The 16407-nt window shown below is 34.7% G+C and overlaps 1 protein-coding gene across 5 annotated transcripts in view; it reads left to right on the forward strand.

Annotated features, from left to right (window-relative positions):
* Positions 1-16407, forward strand: part of AP3B1 (adaptor related protein complex 3 subunit beta 1) — a 275634-nt gene that overhangs the window by 39099 nt on the left and 220128 nt on the right. For all 5 annotated transcript variants that reach the window (XM_033430068.2, XM_033430070.2, XM_033430067.2 and 2 more), the window contains one exon: positions 11782-11856. In XM_033430068.2, coding sequence (XP_033285959.1) covers positions 11782-11856 — 75 coding nt within the window. The remainder of the gene's footprint in view (positions 1-11781; positions 11857-16407) is intronic.

Raw genomic sequence — 16407 nt, forward strand, 5'->3', positions numbered from 1 at the left:
GTAATTTACCAAGGAATAGAAAAGATGCTTGCTTGGTAATTTTCTTTCTCTGTTTTAAAATTAATTTATTCATTTTTGGCTGCGTTGGGTCTTCGTTGCTGCTCACGGGCTTTCTCTCTAGCTGTGGTGAGTGGGGGCGACTCTTCGTGGTGGTGCATGGGCTTCTCATTGCGGCGGCTTCTCTTGTCGTGGAGCACGGGCTGTAGGTGTGTGGGCTTCAGTAGTTGTGGCACGTGGGCTCAGTAGTTGTGGCTCATGGGCTCTAGTGTGCAGGCTGAGTAGTTGTGGCGCACGGGCTTAGCTGCTCCGTGGCGTGTGGGATCTTCCTGGACCAGGGCTCAGACCCGTGTCCCCTGCATCGGCAGGTGGATCTTAACCACTCTGCCACCAGGGAAGCCTGCTTGCTTGGTACTTTAAATCAGTGGTTCCCAACCTCTTTGGCACCAGGGATCGGTTTCTGGGAGGACAGTTTATCCACGGATGGGGTGGGGTTGTGGGGGTGGTGGTGATGGTTCAGGCGGTACAGCAATGGGGGGGGATGGTTCAGGCCAGGGGTCCTGTGGCCTGTTAGGAACTGGGCCGCACAGAGGAGGTGAGAGGCAGGCGAGCGAGCTAAGCTTCGGCTGCCCCTCCCCATTGCTCACGTTATCGCCTGAACCATCTCTTCCCCTCCAACCCCATCCGTGGAAGAATTGTCATCCATGAAACCGGTCCCTAGTGCCAAAAAGGTTGGGGACCACTGGTTCAGGTGGTGATTAATGTGAGTGGTGGGGAGCGGCAGATGAAGCTTCACTTGCTCGCCCGCCACTCCTGCTGTGCAGCCTGGTTCCTAACAGGCCGCAGACCAGTACCGGTTGGGGCCCCTGCTTTAAAGGATGAGAATAAGGCAAGTCCATTCAAACTACTCTTGATAAGTTAATTCTCAGTGTTTCTAATGTTAAGTTACAGTATATTAAATAAATATTTTATTGTTTTTCATTTTCCTATACATTTCTGACCGACAGTAATAAGAGAGTTTTAAATGTTTCTACAAAATTTTTAGAAGTCACAGATCTGGGACTTCCCTGGTGGCGCAGTGGATAAGACACCGTGTTCCCAATGCAGGGGGCCCAGGTTCGATCCCTGGTCAGGGAACCAGATCCCACATGCATGCCACAACTAAGAGTTTGCATGCCACAACCAAGGAGCTGGTGAGCCACAACTAAGACCTGGCTCAACCAAAAAATAAATAAATAAAATAACTAAAACTTTAAAAAAAAATTAAAAAAAAAAAAGAAGTCACAGATCCATTATAAGTTTTACAGTTGGTTATCAAGATTGCTTTGCATGGTTTCCGCTTGCGGTTCTGCAGGTTACAGTCCTGCACTGCCATCCATTTAAAGCAGGCAGTGCTCTTCATTATTTCATTAAACTTTGGCTTTACATTCCATTAAGGTAAATTATTTCATTAAACCTGAGGATACTATTGAAATTACTAAATATGAAAATGAGGTATTTGGTAGTTTTTTCTATATTCCTCTTTCAAACTGATAAATAAAAATTGATATTTTCATAATCTAGACTACTTGACTATTATAAATGTAACTTAAATGTAAATAAACGTCATAAAGAAATGTAAATATATCGGGAGGTGGGGGTGGTGGTGGGATGAATTGGGAGATTGGGATTGACATGTATACACTGATGTGTATAAAATGGATGACTAATAAGAAAAAAATAAATAAAAAATAAACATTAAAAAAAAAGAAATGTAAATATAGCCATACTAGTAGTTAGTCTAGTAGTTATAGACTGTCTCTCATTAGGAAGTTTGTATAAAGGTAAATTTGGAATTTGATCTTTTAAGTGTAGGAAAATGGTTATTAATTAAAAGTTATTCTGTCACTTTACATAATGTCTTTAAGGATCTAGCCATGTTGTCAAAAATGGCAGGATTTCTTCCTTTCTCATGGCTGAATAATATCCCATTTTACACACAACACACATACAGATATATGTATATGTGTGTATACGAAATATGTGAGATATATCTCACATTACCACTTTGCCACCAGCAGTGCACAGTGTTTCCCTTTTATCCATATCCTCACCAACACTTGTTATTTCTTGTCTTTTCGGTGATAGCCATTCTAACAGGTTTAAGGTGATAACCTCACTGTGGATTTGATGTGCATTTCCCTGATAATTAGTGATGCTGAGCATCTTTTCATGTAACTGTTGGCACGTTAAACTTACATAATGTTCTATGTCAATTATATCGCCATAGATCTGGAAAAAATTACTTTATTATGCAAGTGACACAAATATGTATTTGTAAATTTTCAAATAATATTGAGGTATAAAAAGTAAAAGTTTCATCTTCCAGATAAACTTTAGGATCAAATTGTCAAGTTCTGTTAAAAGTTGTTTTTGGATTTTGATTAGGGTAATGTGGAATTTGTGTATTTCCATCTCCCTTCGCTCCCTCTTTTCCTGTCTTTCAGTAGCATTGTATTTATATTTTATAGTTTCTAATCATAAGGAATCTTAAGCATTCCTTGTTAGATTCATTCCTGTGTACGTTTAAATTTTGGTTGCCATTATGAATGGTTCCCTTTATTATATTTTCAAAATTAATTATTACTGGTGTATAGGAAAACAAATGACTTTTCTGTTCTCACATTTGGCCTTCTCAGTGAACTCTCTTAGATCTGGTAGTTTTTTGGTTTCTTTGCTTGGTTTTCTGGGTACTTAATTACATTGTCCAGAAGTTATGACAGATTTATATTTTATTTTCAAATATTTTTATCTCTCATTTGTTTTTCTCCTCTCTTTGCTTGGATAAAGCTCCACTATGATGTTGAATAGTAGTGGTGGTGGAAGACAACACTATCTTGTTTCTGATTTTATTAGAAATATTTGTAATGTTCTAGTCTTGGTTTTAATATATCCTGCAGAGTTCAAGTAGATATATTTCTGTGTGTTTAAGTGATGTTGGATTATAGTTTTCTTTTTGTCCTCTGTTGAGGTTTTTGATTAGGGTCGAGCTAGATTCATAGCATGAGTTGTTATTTAAGCCATCTTGGCCTGCTCCAAGTTTGCAAAGATATCCCCTCTTGTTTTTAGCTTTTATGTTTAGGTCTATGATCTATTTTGCATTATTTTTTATGTATGGTGTGAGGTTAAGAACCGGATGCATGTCTGATTTTCCTCTATTTGTTATTAAATATTCCACCATTTGTTATTAAAAAGCTGTCCTTTCCCCACTGAATTTCAGCTTCAAGTGAAAATCAGTTTACTGTGTGTTTGTTGATCTACATCTGAACTCTCTCTTCTGGTTCATGGATCTTTGTGGCTCTCCGTTTACCTATACCTCACTCATGATTTCTGTAGTCTGTAGAGAAAACAGTTTTTTTTCTGTAGAGAAAACAAAGTTTTCTCCATGGCACTACCCTACACCACAGTCACAGTAATTCAACTGTGTTCTCATTTGGCAATAATGTCATGCAAGTGAATTTGCTGATGACTAGCAAAATTACAAAATGAACCCAAGGCCACTTAATCAAGAGTCCCAACAACAAAGAAACCCCAGGAAGGAAGGTCAAGGCAGGAGGTTGCAGCTGGCCAGATATGATACCATTTGCCCAGTTTTCATTTAGGAATTTGCTACAACAAATAAAATAAGGATCTCCTCTTAGTTACTAGAAAGGAAAAGAAAACAACAGGTATTACCTATCACCATTCTTTGACCATGAAATTAAAATATTTCCTGAATGTATGATTAAAAGAAAAAATGTCTTTAAAAAGAGTATTAATCATTCTTATATGTTCACAGTAGAAACTCTATGTCTGAATTTAAAACACTACTCAGTATTTGCCTGAGAAACACATTTAGACAATATGGCTTTTGACATATTAACGTTCCATGGGGAAAACTAAGACATTTTTAATTTTGCTTTAATATCAAACTAACAGCAACTTAAAAATTCAGTAAGAGCATGGTTGGTCTGATTCAAGATGTGCTTCCAAAATTCGGTCACCTAGTTTCCTTTCAGGAGAAACTCTTCATCATCACAGATCTTTTCTAACTTAACTTTTGGAGAAGAAAATGGAAAATCATACTCATAGCACAATGGTTATATAAGATATATCCTCCCCTGTATTTCACTTTTAAACTAGCAGTTATTGTTTGCTAATTTCTTCTTTTATGAAATAACTAATAGTTATTTTTCTTGAAATTTTTTCCAGTGAAATATTATAACAATCATTTGTTCACCTTTACTTCTGTCCAGTTTTTAGTTCGATTTCTAGTTAGCACCATATTTCTATGTGGGAGCTTTAAACATTATTTTTAAAATGTTATGTTCATGTATGCACATGTATGCATCATTTCAAAACATCTGTTGGGTGGAAGTAGTTTGCTAGAGGTCAATTAGCAGAATATTATATGGGCTTCAGAATTTCGTGGATTTTTTAAATGTAATTGTCAATATTTACATTTCTCTGCATAATTTAGGTTTCATGAGCCTGAATATGGGGTTTTACCACCTCATGATTACAGAGTAGTTTTAAGACCGTAGCTTCATAGTTAAAAACCTTTAAACATTTCTAAATTTTAATCTGCCAAAATTTTAAGTGTTACGTATTTGTTTTAACACATTACTTTCTAATATATATCAAAATGCTGGCAGTGCACATCTGGCTATCTTTCATAGTCAGTAGTCCTACGAGTCAACAGAGCATCTTGTCAGCAATATCTACTAGAGAGAAACCATAATGATAGTTTCAGTTCATTTTATTATCTTTCTTTGGTAATATCTGAGGCTTATTTAGAATCATGGGGAAATGTTTCCAGTGGTTCATATGTTGAATAAAGTCTCATGTATGCCAAAGCATGCTTAGGGAAGAAAAGCTACCTACTTCAAAATCTTGTGGTCACTTATTACATAGCAGGACTCAAGTTGAAACATACATATGTTATTTTTCTTGATATTTCTGAAAAATATGTGTCTAATGTTTAAAGCACATGTTTGTATTTTATCTTGGCTTGATGAAATGTGAACTGAGAATTTGAAATGTATTGCTTCATATAGTGAACTTGTAATAAGTTTTTTAGCTATAATACTGATGAGTTGATTATTCAGAGTCCTTGAAAGAATGGAATATTTTGGTGTATTGAAATCTTTGATGTATTTTCTTTTAGTAAGTGTTGGATATTAAAGGTCTTTCTCAGGTTAGTTTGCTTGTCTTCGTAGTTTCGGGATAATGAGCAAATCTTAACCTTTCTTTGATAGATAAAATTCTTAAAATTCCTAATTAGAGTTACTGATCTATATTATTTCATAGCCATATATGTTACATGGTATTTGGTTGGATATTATTGACCCTAAGAAAATTAAAGGTAATTTCAAAGTTCCAGATATTTTTGTTTAATATTTGTAAAAAAAAAAATAAAGCCAAATTCAAATGGTATATTATTGTTGTAGAAAAATTTTGAGAAAGTCCATATAAGAAGAAGAAAATAAAAACATGCGTAATTCTTACTGTCTTGAGTTAATAATTATAATAAACATTTTGGGCTAAGTCTTTCTAGACTGCCCATCCCTTGTTCTCTTTCTCCCTTCAACAAAAATGCTTCAGTTCTGTGTATACTTTAAAGGATTCAACTTGTGGCTGATGTTGGCATCTTTTTTTGTTCTTAGGTTGGAAGTTGTTTAATGGGTCAGATTTTTTCTGCCATGCTAATATACATCAGGACCAGTTCCTAGTTAGCAGGGCTGAATTTTTACTAGTGATGTAATGCCTATAGAACTAGTGATGTAATGCCTATAGAACAAAATTTTCTGTCAATTTTGCTTCAAGAGTACTTTCTGGGATAGAAGTCAAGGGTCAGTTCATTTTCTATTTCTCTATTTATTCTTGGGGGCTGATTCTTAAGAGTTGCAGTTGGGTCTGAAAATTAACTGCTGGTTTGTAAATTAACTAGTAATTATTTATAAAGTAAAAATGCTGAATTTTCTTCCCATCTGTATATCTGTAAAAAATGAAACTAGTTGAAATTGTTGAGAAAGTAAGTGCAATTTCTCCTCTTTATCTTGCTTAGTTAAAAAAAGATTAATGCTTTTTAACATTAATTATGTTTTTAGATCAGAATTTTTTGGGGGGGAGCCATGCTGCATGGCATGTGGGATCTTAGTTCCCTGACCGGGGATCAAACCCGTGCACCCTGCATTGGAAGCACGGAGTCTTAACCACTGGACTGCCAGGGAAGTCCCTAGATCTGAATTTTTAGATCTAGATTATTATTCAGTATTTTAAAAATAACATGAAAATAATCATTGTAATACACCACATTAACAGAATGAAGGAGAAAAAACAAATTTATTTTAATGATACAGAAAAAGCATTTGACAGAATTCAACACCCTTTCAGGATAAGACACTCAACAAACTAGGAATAAAAGGAAACTACCTCAGCATTTTAAAGGCCAAATATGAAAAATTCACAGCTAACATTGTACTCAGTAGTGAAAGACTGAAAGCTTTTCCTCTAAGTTCAGGAACAAAACAAGGATGCCCACTTTCACCACTTCTATTCAACATAGTATTGGAAGTTTTAGCCACAGCAATTGGGTAAGAAAAAGAAATAAAAGGCAGCCAAATTGGAAAAGAAGTAAAATTATCTTCATTCACAGACAACATGCTTTTATATTTAGAAAACCCTAAAGAGTCCACAAAAAACTTTTAGAACTAATAAACAAATTCAACAAAGTTGCAGGATACAAAATTAACACATAAAAACTAGTTGTGTTCCTATATGGTAACAATCATCAACCGTAAAAGGAAGTTATGAAAATAATCTCATTATGATAACATCAAAAAGAATAAAATACTTAGGAATACTTACCCAAGGAAGCAAAAGATTTGTACCTTGAAAACTAGAATGTTGCTGAAAGAAATTAAGACACAAATAAATGGAAAGATGTCCCATGTTCATTGATTGGAAGACTTAATATTATTAGGATATCAATATTCCCAAAATTATCTACATATTCAATGCAGTTCCTATCAAAATCCCAGGGATGTTTTTTGCAAAAATAGAAAAATCTATCTTAAAATCATATGGAATCTTACTGGACTCTGAATGGCCAAAACAATCTTGAAAAAGAAGAACAAAGAAGTCTTACACTTTCTGATTTCAAAACTTACTACAAAGCTACAGTAATCAAAATGTGTGGTACCAACATAAAGACAGACATATAGAGAGACATATACACACAATAGAGAGCCTTAAAAGAAAACCCTCACTTATATGGCCAAATTATTTTCAACAAGGGTGCAAGACAATTCAGTGGGGGTAGAATTTCCCCAAATGGTGTTTGGAAACTGGATACTCACGTGCAAGAGAATGAATTTTTAGACCCCCTACCTCATACAATATATATAATAAGTGAAAAAATGAATCAAAGACCTAAATGTAAGAGTTAAACAATAAAGCTCATAGAAGAAAACTTAGGATAAAAACTTCATGACGCTGGATTTGTCAAAGGATTCTTGGATATAACCTCAAAAGGTGAGCAACAAAAGAAATAATTTAGACTATGTCAAAATTTAAAACTTCATGCATCAAATGACACTATCAACCAGTGAGAAGGCAACCCACAGAATGAGAGAAAATATTTTTAATCATATATCTGATACAGACTCTCTGGAGTATATAAAGAACTCATATAACCCAATAACTAAAAACAGCCCAATTAAAAATGGATAAAGACTTAAATAGACATTTCTTTTGTTTTATACATAGACATTTTCTTGTTTTATACTTCATTAGTGAGTAATATTAGGGCCACTTGTGATTGGATGGTAAGTTACGCTAGGGAAAGGGATATCCTATATCTACTTATTCCCCAGGTAGTAACTAATGGGTAAATAGTTGTTTTCCAAAATATATCAAGTGAACCACATCATTAGAAATTTGTTGAAATTTCTGTCATGTGTATAAGTGTCATATCTGGATATCTCCTTTTTGGGGGGGGGGGCACAAAACATGGCATGTGGGATCTTAGTTCCCTGACCAGGGAATGAGCCTGTGCCCCGCTGCAGTGGCAGCATGGAATCTTAACCACTGGGCTGCCAGGGAAGTCCTAGTATCATATCTGAAATAAAAGTATCTTGGGTTGACTAAATAGCAGAATTGATATAACAGAAGAAAGAGTCAAAAGTTGAAGACAGATCACTAGAAATTAGTCAATTCTTAGAATAGAGATTAAAAAGAAAAGAGATGAACAAAGCCTGAGGTCTTGTTGGATGATACCAAAACATTATGTCCATGTAACATATATTTTTTAGGGCAGAAAAAATACTTGAAGACATTATTGCTGAAAACTTCCCAACTGATGAATGACTTAAATTTATAGATGAAAGAAACTCAATGATCCCCAATCAAGATAAACTGAATGACTAAGTACTGAAAGAAAATAATTGTTAACCTAGAATCCAGTGAATCCAGTGAAAGAATGAAGATGAATAGAGACATTCTCAGGCAGAAAAAAATAGTAGAGTACTTCTAGCCGATCTGCTTTAATGAAAGGCTAATGGAAGTTCTCCAGGCTGAAGGGAAATATGTAATGGATTTTGAGGGAGACCAATAGAAATGGTAAATATCTGGTAAGCATAAAGGACTAATTTTATCCTCCTAAGTATCCCATTGTCTGAGAGGTTTTCGATGGATGTAGATATAAAATATATGATGACTATAACGTAAAGAGTAGTGGGGAGGTCAGATTGAAAGGGCCTATATGGTTGAAAGGTTTCTACATTTTATTTGACCTTGTGAAATATTAACTCTAAGTAAACTGTGGAAGATTTGACATATCTTGACTTACCTGTCTATATGTATCTGTCAACTGTGTTTGTGCATCTATGTAATTATCTGGTAATCTCTAGAAGAAGAACCAATAAAAATTATATAAAAAGATATAGCCAAATAATCAATATAAAAATTAAAATAAAAGTTAAATTATTAAATACTAAAAAATTTCCAAATAATGAGGGTAACAGCAGTCAGAACAACAAAACAAGGGAATAAACAGAAAACTGATAATAAAATGGTAGACCTGAATATAACTATATCAATAATTATATTAAATGTAAGTGATCTAAAGTCACCAACTAAGAGAGATTGTCATATTTGATGAAAATATCAAGATGCAACTGTATGTTCTCTAGGAAAACCCCACTTTCAATATAAAGGCATAGATAGATTAAATATATAAGGATAAAAAATATATGCTGTGCAAACACTAACCAAAACATAAAACAGCAATTCCCACCCCTACCCTAGTACTTCCCATTTCTCCTGCAGTTCTTTATCTTTCTCCATAGTACCCTTGTTACCACCTCACATACTATATTTGTTTATTGCCCCTCACCCTCATTAAAAGGTGAGCTCCGATGGGTAAAGACTATATTGTTCACGGTTGTATCCCCAAGGCCTAGAATAGTCCCTGGTATGTAGTATCCTCTCGGCAAATATCTGTTGAATGAATTTGACTATAGGTTTTTTTTTCTCCCTTGTGTATTAACATGTTTTTGAATAGCATTCTGTAGAATAAAGTTGGGGAAGCCTTGGAGTAGGATATCATAGGATAGGATCTCTGACTTTAGGTAGTTACTGAATGACTGAAGGAAGGGGCCCTAGAGAACATTTAATCCCTCTCTCCTCATTTTACAGATGAGAAAATTGTAAAAGTCATATAAAGATACTTCAGTTGCACTATTTCGTGAACCTTCTTTAATACTCAGAAGGTTTCACAGAATACTCAAATAATTTCACAGGTAAAGAAATAGAAAATGAAAAGACTAGTTTGTATTAGAGTGTTCTAAAGCTGTCATGTAGAAAGGTCTTCTGAGATATTGTTAATTGGGATTATTGTAGTTTAAAATGTCACATAGTATTTATAAAACATTTCTGTATAAAACTAATGCCTTCTACCTTTTCAAGGTAGTTTCTTAGATAATTCATAAAGATCCCTTTTTTTAAAATGGTATTTTAGACTTTATATATATATTTACTTAGTTTTTGATGTGGACCATTTATAAAGTCTTTATTGAATTTGTTACAATATTGCTGCTGCTTTATGTTTTGTTTTTTTTTGGCCCTGAGGCATGTGGGATCTTAGCTCCCTGACCAGGGATTGAACCTGCACCCCCTGCATTGGAAGGCGAAGTCTTAACCATTGGACCGCCAGGGAAGTCCCAAGATCCCTTTTCCAAAAAATTATCCTGTAGTTAAAACTTTATTTTGTGGCTACCACAGTCCATACTATTAAAAGACATAAAGATATATTCTGGGAATGAGAGTGAAGGAAATGGAAATACAGGTAGACATAAAACTGAAATAAATAGAAATAAAAGGTAACACATAGGAAATTCTAAATGAAAAACGTAGATTAAAAAATTCTAGAGGAAATTAGGATTGGACACCATAGTGGGCTAGGTGTTAGGAGATGGCTCTAGCAAGGGAGAATGATTAGAATTTGATGATACTCTAGATAGAAGAGTAGAACTTAGAAAAGTAAAAAGAAGTGGGTTGGGGGCATGATATGAGCACCAGCATAGAGGAGCCAGAGAACGTACAAGAAGTGAGTAGATCAGTTTACTTTTATAATAACGTTGGTGTAGAACAATAATGGTTGATGAGCTTAAAAGGGATGTTAATGCAATTAAGTCATTTGAATAGTAAATGAAATAGTTTGGACTCTTAGGCAGTCAGGGGCTTTTGAGATCTTTGAGGGGGAGCTGACGTGCAAAGTGGTAGTTTGAGCATATTAAACTGTCGGTGATGTACGTTATGGACAGAAGGAGGAGATTGTCGGAAAAGTCCTCTGTAGGTGATACTGACCTATACTAGGATAGTAACAGGAGAAAGGGATTAATGTGAGTGTGCTAAGAATTCACAACAGGACCTGGTTACGGTGTAGATGTGAGGAGAGACCAAGATAATTTCATGGTTTCTGGTATCTGGGAAAATTGGTGGAAATAGGAAATTCTAGCACGAATGCCATTTTATCAGGAAAAATAGGTTTGGTTTTAGACATAGCAAGTTTTGGATGAGAAAGACATCTAATAATGTTCAGTTAGAGAAGTGAAACTAGGGCCTAGAGTTAGGGCTAGAGTTTGGGGAGTTGATCCCTGTAGAGGTAGGAGTTAACATGTTGAGGGTGAATGAAATCTCAGGCGTTTCAGAGATTGTAGAACAGTGTAGCCTGAAAAGATGTTGGTGCACAGAACTTTAGTGGGGAAAGGAAGAGGACCTGGTGAAGGGTACTTTGAAAAAAATGGTTGGAGAAGTAGGGGAATCTATAAAAAGAAAGCCGAAGGAGAAAAAATTATTGTAGTTTGTTTAAAATAACATTCATTCTCCACCCCCACCCCCACTGCAAAAGCATTACATCTTTAATGTAAGAACTTGGAAAATAAAGAAGAGTACAAATATTTAAAAAGTGTTTACAACACCATTAGCCAGAGAAAACTATTGTAAATATTATGTCTTTAAATTACTGTTTCTTCCTTAATATGTCTATGTGTATTTATATTGATTCCCAAGAGATTGTTTGTTCTTTGCTGCAGATAGTTGGAATAAATAAGGTGACTCAAAAAGAGTTGTTTGTTAACTCTATAGCTTATTTGTTTCTGTAGCTTATCTTCTAAATATTTAATGTATGTAGAATTTATGTTTTTTTTCAAATGACTAATTTTTAAAAAGTTTCAGCCCTAATATTTCACTTTTATTCTTCAGATGATTGCAAAAGGGAAAAATGCATCTGACCTGTTTCCTGCTGTTGTGAAGAATGTGGCCAGTAAAAATATTGAGGTACTGTTTTGATTCATAATTTTCATGATTCCTTTTGTTGTGAAAGAATCATATAATTTTGAGTTACTTTGAAACACAACATATTATAAGATACTTGTGACACTAGATTTTTGATACAATTACAATGTCCATAATCTTAAATAGGTGATATAGAATACAAAGTAGACAATCTTAGCTTTGGAATTTTGGTGGAGAATATGAAAAGTAAAATTGAGATTAATTCACCTGGGTGAAGGGTGGTAACTTGTTGAATATTCTTAGAAGCCAGTTTAGTTGAAATTCTGCTCTAGGGACTTAATTTTAAGATATCATTATGTCCAGTGAAACAGACCTAAATTCCTGCAGTATCAGGGCAGGGATTGAACCCAGGTGTTGTAACTCCAAATCTAGTGCTCTTCCTGGAGCATCTTAGTTCTAATAGACCTTGCCTCAGTATAGTAGGAGGTGAGCAGAAGGCAGGATGTAATGGGAACCTTCAATTACTGGTCCCTGTATAGGCTTGTACATGGAATTTGAAACAGAGGAATTCATAGAACTTTGAGGCCAAGGTAATTAATGTTAGGTCAAATGGACTAATGACTTCTAATAGAGTGCAGAAGAAAAATATGAGCCAGTGTAGAAACCATTGAGAAAGATGAGTAGTATGAAAAGTTCAATGAAGAGAATTAGAGATTGATGTGAGCAAATGCCTTGTATTTCAAAAGAACAGAAGGTTGTAATGAAGAGTGAATGGCCACATCTGTCATGAGTCTCAACTTCAACTGATGTTGGGTAGTGATTGTCTGGGGGTGTGTTGGGAGTGTTTGTTTTTGAGGAGGGTGTGTTTACTAGGAAGTAGTAGGAGGTAGTGATAGGAGCTAGCTAGGAGCTAGCGATATCTGCACGAGAATGAAAATGCCAGCACACATGTTTCATGTTTGCCCATACTAGCAGCTGTGAGCATCAAGAAATAAGCCTAGTCCTCTTTTTCAGTCTGGTAAATTTGGGAGAAGCAGCAGTCTCCATTGACGAATATTTTCAAGGACCTGGTGACATCAGGGCAGGATGTTTTAGGTGGGGGGAAATGGAGTATAAGTAGTAGAAATTAAAGATAAAGAGAAGTTTTTTCACTTAATAATCTAGTATTATTAATATTACTCTTGAAGCTGTACCTCTGTTTATTCTGTAGGTGCTTGCTCTAGGGGCTACAATATATGTATTTAACTTACTACAGTCTACCACTAGGATTTACATATACATTTTTCAGTTATCACAGTCTAGTTTCAAATAATTATACCCCTTCATATATTCTTACATCAGTAAATTTCTACTTGCTCCCTCCAGTCTGTTCCCATTTTATGCATTTTACTTCTAAATATGCTAAAGCACCCTAAATACATGGTTATTATTTTTACTTTAAAGACTCAGTCATCTTTTTAAAAGATTATCAAAGCATAAATAACATGTTATAAACTTCTCGCTTTTAAAGTGTACAGTTCAGTGATGTGTAGTGTATTCACAGAATTGTGCAATCATCACCACCATCTAATTCCACAACATTTTTATCAGCTCAACAAGGAACGTTATATTCATTAGCAGTTATTCCACAACACCCGCTCGCCCTAGGCAACCATTAATTTACTTTTTGTCTCCATGGATTTGCCTACTCTGGGCATTGCATATAAATTGAGTTATACAGTATGTGCTTTTGTGTCTGACTTCTTTCACAGAGCATAATGTTTTCAAGGTTCATCCATGTCATAGTATGCATCATTACTCTATTGCTCCTTTTTTGCTGGATAATATTCTATTGTATGGGTATACTGCATTTTGTTTATTCATCAGTTGATGGACATTTGGGTTGTTTCCACTTTTTGGCGCTTGTCAGTAATGTTGCTGTAAACATTCTGTACAAGTTTTTGTGAGCACATATGTGTTCACTTCTTTTGCATATATACCTTGGAGTGATATTGCTAAGTCATAAAATAACTTTGTGGTTAACATTTTGAGGAACTTCAAAACTGTTTTCCACAGCAGCTGTAACCATTTTATGTTTCCATCAGCAATGTATGTGAGTTCTGGTTTCTCCACATCCTCACCAACACTTATTTTCCTTTTAGTAAAGAAAAATTATTGTCTGTCTTTTAGATTGTATACTGTAGTGGGTGTGAAGTGGTATCTCATTGAAATTTTGATTTACATTTCCTTAATAGAAAATTGTTGAGAATCTATTGGCCAGTTGTATATCTTCTTTAGAAAAATAGCTATTCAGATCCTTTTCCCATTTTATAATTGGGTTGTTGGTCTTTTTATCGTGTATTTTTAACAGTTTTTTATGTATTCTGAATACTAGACCCTTATCTGATGTATGATTTGCAAATATTTTTCTCCTGTTTTGTGGGTTATCCCTTTATTTTCTTGATAATGCCCTTTGAAGCACAGAAGTTTTTAATTTTGATGACAGCTATTGATATATATATATATATTTTTGCTTATGCTTTAGATGTCATATCTAAGAAACTGATGCTTAATTCAAGGTCACAAAGATTTACACTTGTCTTTTTTTCCTAAGAGTTTTATAGTTTTAGCTTTTATATTTAGGACTGTGATCTGTTTGGGGTTAATTTTTGTGTATGGTGTCTTCATGCAACTACTGATCTGCCTTCTGTCAGTATAGTTTTGTTGTTTCTAGAATTTTTTGTAAATCAAATCATACAGTATAGAAGCTGTTGTGTTTGACTTCTTTTACTTAGGCTACTGAGTTTCATCTCTGCTGTTTCATGTATTCATGTTTTGTTCCTTTTTTTGCTATAATATGGATATTTCACAGTTTTTTAATTTACCAGTTGAAATACACTTGGATCAAATAAAATGCTATTTATGGGCATGTATTTTAATTTTTCTTGGGTAAGTACCTAGGCTTAGTTGTGTTGCATTGTCTGGGAAGAATATGTTTAATTTTTAGAAAATAGTACCATGTAGTTTTCCAAAGTGGCTGTGCCCTTTGCATTCCCACTAGGAATGTGTGGAGTTCCAGTCGGTTCATATCCCTTTCAACACTTGATCTTGTTAGAGTCTGACTTCAGCCATTTTGGTGGATGCGTAATGGTGTTTCATTGTGCCTTTAATTGCATTTTGCTGATACTTAGTGGTGTTGAGCATCTTTTCATGATCTTTTTGATCAGTCGTAAAACTTCTCTAAAATATCTGTTCAGATCTTTAACCTATTTTTAATTTTTTTGTCTAGAGTATAAAAATTCTTTATATATTCTGATACAAGCCTTTTGTCAGATTGATGGTTATTTACTATTATTTATTTTTTCCTAGTCTGTAGCTTGCCTTTTTGTTTTCTTAATGTCTTTCAAAGAATAAATGTTTGATTTGATAAAGTACATTTTATCAGTTTTCTTAGTTATACTTGAGGCTTTTTTGTGACCTGCTTGATAAATCTTTGCCTAACCTAATGTTGTGAAGATTTCTCCCAGTTTGTTCTAAAAGTTTAAAAAGTTTTAGCTATTAAATTTTGCACTATGATCCATGTCAGGGGAGAATCCCAAGACTACCCACAGGTTCCCTCATTCTTTGGGCTAATCCACAGGATCTCAGGTTATAGATAGATTCATAGCTATGACTTATTACACTGAAAGATGCACAACAAAAATTAGGCACTGAAAGAGGTGCATGAAGTGAAGTCCAGAGAAAACCAGATGCAAGCTTCTAAGAAGCCTCCCCAGTGATTTTCCCTGTGACATTCGATTCCTCCAGCATCACCTCTGACAAAATGTGTGAAGTGTTGTCTACTAGGAAAGTTCATAAGGGACTCAGTGCCCAAGTCTTTATTGGGGGCTGCTCGTGTACCCATTAACTGCCTAGCACATTCCAGAATTGCAGACTCTCAGAAAGTAAGCACATGTTCAGCATAAACCATATTGTTTTTATGTAAACCACCCTTATCAGTTAGGGAATCGTGGCATTATCTCTGAAGTTCAAGTTCCCAGACAACAGTCAAGGCCAACTTTATAAGTAGGCTTTCTAAGGATAGCAATCTCTGGTCTACTGTGTTAAATCTTTACTACGGAATACATTTCAAATCAGATTTAAAAAAATTAAAGTATAATTGACTTATAATATAAAATTATTTTCAGGTGTACAGCATCACGATTCGATATTTTTATGCATTACAAAATGATCTCGACAATAAAGTCTAATTACCATCTGTTGCCGTACAAAGTTATTACAGTATTATTGACTATATTCCCTATGCTGTACATTACATGACTTATTTATTTTATAACTGAAGTTTGTACCTCTTAATCTCCCTCACCTATTTCACTCATGCCCCTGCCCCTTTCCCCTCTGGCAACCACCAGTTTGTTCTCTGTATCTGTGAGTCTCTTTCTGTTCTGTTTGTTCATTTGTTTTGTATTTAGATTCCTTACATATAAGTGAAATCATATGGTATTTATCTTTCTTTGTCTGACTTATTTCATTTAGCACAATACCTTCTGGATCCATACATGCTGTTGCAGATGTCGAGATTTCATTCTTTTTTATGGCTAATATTCCAGTGTG

This window comes from Orcinus orca, chromosome 3 (genome assembly GCF_937001465.1).
Source record: "Orcinus orca chromosome 3, mOrcOrc1.1, whole genome shotgun sequence".
Taxonomy (NCBI): Eukaryota; Metazoa; Chordata; class Mammalia; order Artiodactyla; family Delphinidae; genus Orcinus; species Orcinus orca.